At 45.3% G+C, this 5,527-nt stretch overlaps 1 protein-coding gene across 1 annotated transcript; it reads left to right on the plus strand.

The window, feature by feature from the left end:
* Nucleotides 1-1,262: 1,262 nt before the first annotated feature.
* On the plus strand, nt 1,263-2,499 carry LOC131483540 (heterogeneous nuclear ribonucleoprotein A1-like). The gene has a single exon (XM_058681793.1). It carries the CDS (start codon nt 1,311-1,313, stop codon nt 2,271-2,273), a length of 963 nt encoding a protein of 320 aa, XP_058537776.1. The 5' UTR covers nt 1,263-1,310; the 3' UTR covers nt 2,274-2,499.
* Nucleotides 2,500-5,527: the final 3,028 nt, after the last annotated feature.

The following is a 5,527-nucleotide window of genomic DNA, read 5'->3' on the forward strand; positions in this document are numbered from 1 at the left end:
TCAAATGAACTGTTCCATTCAGTTCAACTTATGTACAGTCAAATGAACTGTCCAAATATATGACAGTTCCATTGTTCCAGAAAATTCTCTCATGCCTCTTTCTAGTCAGAGACTGCTCACCCAGATGCAATTACTGGTCTGATTTCTAACCGCACAGGCTTGTATTGCTTATTCCTCAACTCCATGTGAATGAAATTTTACAGTATGTACTTTTTAATAGCTGGCTTATTTCAATCATAATAGATGATGTTTTTGAGATTCAATCATTGTCTAACATATTTCAACTGGTTCTTCTTTTTGTTGCTATGCAGCATCCCACTGTGTGAGTGCACGATACTTGGCTTATGCACTCTCTTGTTAATGAACGACAAAGCTGATTCCAGTTTTGACCTATTATGAACAAGCTTTAAGGAGCATTTCTGGACAAGCCTTTTAGTGGACACATGTAGTTATTTCTTTGGGGCATATAACTAAGAGGAGAATCCCTGGGGCATGGGGTAGGGATATGTTTAACTTCATTAGAAATTGCCAGATTTTTCTTTTTTCTGTTTTTTGATTTTTCTTTATGCTTATCTATTTATTTTGAGAGAGACGGAGACAGTGCGAGTGGGGGAGGGGCAGAGAGAGAGAAGGGAGAGAGAGAGTCCCAAGCAGGCCCTGCACTGTCAGCACAGAGCCCGGCACAGGGCTCAAACTCACGAAACTGTGAGGTCATGACCTGAGCTGAAACTGGGAGCTGGATGCTTAACGGACTGAGCCACCCAGGTGCCCCAGAAATTGCCAGATTTTTCAAAAAGATTGTGCCATTTTAAACTCTCAGCAATATAATTCCACCCTCCCCAGCGCCTAGTCAGCTGGCATCACATTGAATCTATAGATTGATTTGGTGAGAACTGACATCTTAATGATATTGAGACCTCCATTCCATGAAAATTGTATATCTCTTCATTTATTGCCTTCTTCAATTTATTTTGGTAATATTTTATAGTTTCCAGTTTCAAGGTCTTACACATCTCTTATTAAATTTATTCAAAAGTATTTAATGTCATTCGATGCTATTATAAATGGTAACTTTAAAAGATTTGATTTCCCAATTGTTTGTTGCTGGTATATACAGGTACAATTGATTTTCGTGTGTTGACCTTGTATCCCACAATCATGTTAAACTCGATTAGTTCTAGCAATTTTGTTGATCCCCTGAATAGTTTCTATATACAAGACCATGCTACCTCTAAATAATAGTTTTGAGCTTTCTGCCCGTGGACGCCGCCGAGTTAAGCATCGTGAAAGTCTCCCCTCCCACCACCGTCATGTCTAAGTCAGAGTCTCCCAAAGAGCCTGAACAGCTGCGGAAGCTTTTCATTGGAGGTTTGAGCTTTGAAACAACCGATGAGAGTCTGAGGAGCCATTTTGAGCAATGGGGAACGCTTACGGACTGTGTGGTAATGAGAGATCCAAACACCAAGCACTCCAGAGGCTTTGGGTTTGTCACCTATGCCACTGTGGAAGAGGTGGATGCAGCCATGAATGCAAGGCCACACAAGGTGGATGGAAGCGTTGTGGAACCAAAGAGGGCTGTCTCGAGAGAAGATTCTCAAAGACCTGGTGCCCACTTAACCGTGAAAAAGATTTTTGTCGGTGGCATTAAAGAAGACACTGAAGAACATCATCTAAGAGATTATTTTGAACAGTATGGGAAAATTGAAGTGATTGAAATCATGACTGACCGAGGCAGTGGCAAAAAGAGAGGCTTTGCTTTTGTGACCTTTGACGGCCATGACTCTGTAGACAAGATTGTCATTCAAAAATACCATACTGTGAACGGACACAACTGTGAAGTAAGGAAAGCTTTATCTAAGCAAGAGATGGCTAGTGCTTCTTCCAGCCAAAGAGGTCGAAGTGGTTCTGGGAACTTCGGTGGTGGTCGTGGAGGTGGTTTTGGTGGGAATGACAACTGTGGCCGCGGAGGAAACTTCAGTGGGCGAGGTGGCCTTGGCGGCAGTCGAGGTGGTGGGGGATATGGTGGCAGTGGGGGTGGCTATAACGCATTTGGTAACGATGGAGGCAACTTTGGAGGTGGTGGAAGCTATAATGATTTTGGCAATTACAGCAATCAATCTTCAAATTTTGGACCCACGAAAGGAGGACATTTTGGAGGCAGAAGCTCTGGCCCCTATGGTGGTGGAGGCCAATACTTTGCCAAACCACGAAACCAAGGTGGCTGTGGCAGTTCCAGCAGCAGCAGCAGCTATGGCAATGGCAGAAGGGTTTAATTACTGCCAGGAAACAAAGCTTAGCAGGAGAGGAGAGCCAGAGAAGTGACAGGGAAGCTACAGGTTACAACAGATTTGTGAACTCAGCCAAGCACAGTGGTGGCAGGGCCTAGCTGCTACAAAGAAGACATGTTTTAGACAATACTCATGTGTATGGGCAAAAAAACTCGAGGACTGTATTTGTGACTAATTGTATAACAGGTTATTTTAGTTTCTGTTCTGTGGAAAGTGTCATCTAATATGGGCACAGTTCAGGGCTCCCCAAAACAGTTACAATAGAGCCGTCAACGATCACTAGCCGCAGATCCGCATAACAAATGTAATAATGATGAGAATGCTTGAAATTTTGCAAGAATTACCAACATGTGACCCAGAGACACAAAGTGAGCGAATGCCGTTGGAAAAACGGTGCCGGTAGGCTTGCTGGACACAGGGGAGCCACACACCTTCAGTTCGTAAGACAATAACAACAACACCACCACCGTATCTGTGAAGTGCAATAAAGCAGCGTAATGAAACAAAGTATGCCTCTACTAAGTGGAACAGAGGCAGCTGCACTGGGCTGACAGGAGCTCGGTAGGCATACACAAAAGGCACAACCTTGAACAGCTACCAGCTGCCTCAGTTTACTGTCAGCGTTACTGGCAACGCCCACCCACAACCGGTGTTGCAAATTTCCCCTCTGATTTCAGCGGATCCTCCTTCCACCCCCCACAATAACGCGCGAGCTGCAAGGCTTCCCGCGTCCTCGTCCGTAGGCACACTCGGCTCTTTTCCAAGGTAAGTTACCATATTTATTTATTGTCATCTCTGCATGTTTCTTAACGAGGAGAAATACTCACTGTTACTCTGCTCGGATAGGAGTGGGGGATTTAAAAGTGGGGAAGCGCTGGGCTTGAACACCTGGGGTGAGGTGAAGGAATTCACACCAGGGCAAGAGGGAGAATGTAACCTAAAAGGGAGGTTGGAGACACACATGAATGAACGATTTCGCAGCCTTCACGGTTGCCCTCGCTTTCTTTCCTGTGTCCGAGCGGGAATCGCTATGGGGACTTGCTTGCACTTCTGCCCAAACTGTCAAGTACTTTATGAAGTGAATGGAGAAGAGAAGAGAACTTTCTTTTTTTTTTTTTTTTTTTAAATTTTTTTTTTTTTTCAACGTTTATTTTATTTTTTGGGACAGAGAGAGACAGAGCATGAACGGGGGAGGGACAGAGAGAGAGGGAGACACAGAATCGGAAACAGGCTCCAGGCTCTGAGCCATCAGCCCAGAGCCCAACGCGGGGCTCGAACTCACAGACCGTGAGATCGTGACCTGGCTGAAGTCGGACGCTTAACCGACTGCGCCACCCAGGCGCCCCGAGAAGAGAACTTTCGAAGAGAAAACACCCTTCTTCTCTTTGAAAAATAGAGTTGATGTTCGGCACCAAAAAAATGAGCGGGGCGCCAAAAAGGTGGGGATGAACAAAAATGTCATTGTCCCCCAAGGGCTAGAACCACTTCTGATATTTTAGTGCTTTTTCCTTCGAGTATTTACAGTGTTTCATGTTTAGCATGAGCGGACCCACGACTAAAAACAGATGCTGAAAACAATGTAGCGCATACTGATGACTTCTCAAACGTTGCTTTCTGATTTTAAAATTCTGCATCTCAGGGCAGTTGCGTGGCTCAGTTGGTTAAGCATCTGACTTCAGTTCAGGTCATGATCTCTTGGTTCGTTGGTTCAAGCCCCACGTTGGGCTCTGTGCTGACAGCTCAGAGCCTGGAGCCTGCTTCCGATTCTGTGTCTCCCTCTCCCTCTGCCCCTCCCCTGCTCATGCTGTGTGTGTGTGTGTGTGTGTCTCAAAAATAAACAAACATTTAAAAAAAAATTTAAATCCTGAGTCTCGACATAAAGGTTAGGAAGTACAGAAAAGTATTAAAAGTAAGGTAAGAGTGCTAAGAACCCCATCAGTCAGTTTTATGTATTTTCCAGAAGGCTATTTTATTTACAGTCGAATATCCCAATATCCTATGTGTGACAGTTTTAAAGTATAGTTATCACAGGTCTGTGTATTGGTTCTACCTCAGTGATTCCCAGACGGTGCTCACTGGCCATCCGCACCTGAAACTCCTGTGAGCGTGTTGAAATACTGACTCTTGGCCCCGCCCCGGGCTTGTTGAATTCGGATCTCCAGGGGATGAATCTAGGAGTCAGCATTTAAAAGCGTTCTCAGGGGGCGCCTGGGTGGCGCAGTCGGTTAAGCGTCTGACTTCAGCCAGGTTCACGATCTCGTGGTCCGTGAGTTCGAGCCCCACGTCGGGCTCTGGGCTGATGGCTCGGAGCCTGTTTCCGATTCTGTGTCTCCCTCTCTCTGCCCCTCCCCCGTTCATGCTCTGTCTCTCTCCGTCCCAAAAATAAATAAAAAACGTTGAAAAAAAAATAAAAGCACTCTCAGCTATTTCTTACAGTAAGGTTTGAATATGTGACCTTGGGGGAAGACGATAGAAGAAGGCACTTGGTTACAGATATCTGGTTCATTAACCTTTTCCGATTAAAATAATTGGATCACCGAGGTTATATTCAAAAGTGATGTAACTGAAATTTATTAAGCTATGATGGGCCAGGTATTTTACATATGGAACCCAAACTTCCTGAGGACTCTTAGTACGAATTAAGTTACATTTAAGGTCTTTCCCCCCATTGTTTGGTGCCCCTAAATTGCATAAAGCAATCTGGTCCCTCTCCAAATCTTCCCTGTGTTAGTGTCCCCACTGGGCTTCCGACAAGCACCTAAGGATGCAGGTTTTAGTAGGTCTGCTAACATTTCCCGCATTTACTATTTCTCCAACCTTTCTAGTTTCACAGGTACCTCCATGTATGAGAATTGTCCAGAGAAAGAGAACAAACGGGATGTGTATATAAAAAGAGATTTGTTGTAAGGGATTGGCTTAGGTGATTATGAAGGCTGGCAAATCCCAAGGGTGAGTCAGCGAGCTGGAGGTCCCGGAGAGCCAATGGTTCCAGTGTGAGTGCCAAGGCACGAGAACCAGGAGGAGCCACGGCGTATTTCTGGTCTGGAGGCTGGCAGACTTGAGACCCAGGAAGAGCTGCTATTTCAGGTGGAGTCCAGAGGCAGGAAGAAAGCTAATGTCTTCCTTCAGAGGCCACGGGGTGGAGGAAGTGTCCTTGGCTTGAGGGAAAGTTGGTCTTTTTGTTCTGTTCAGGCCTTTAGCTGATTGGGCGAGACCCACTCACATTAGGGAGAGCAATC

The sequence above is a fragment of the Neofelis nebulosa genome, chromosome 8, assembly GCF_028018385.1.
Source record: "Neofelis nebulosa isolate mNeoNeb1 chromosome 8, mNeoNeb1.pri, whole genome shotgun sequence".
Taxonomy (NCBI): Eukaryota; Metazoa; Chordata; class Mammalia; order Carnivora; family Felidae; genus Neofelis; species Neofelis nebulosa.

Coding starts and splice junctions, on each gene's coding strand:
- LOC131483540 (XM_058681793.1), top strand. CDS start 1,311: ATGTCTAAGTCAGAGTCTCCCAAAGAGCCTGAACAGCTGCGGAAGCTT.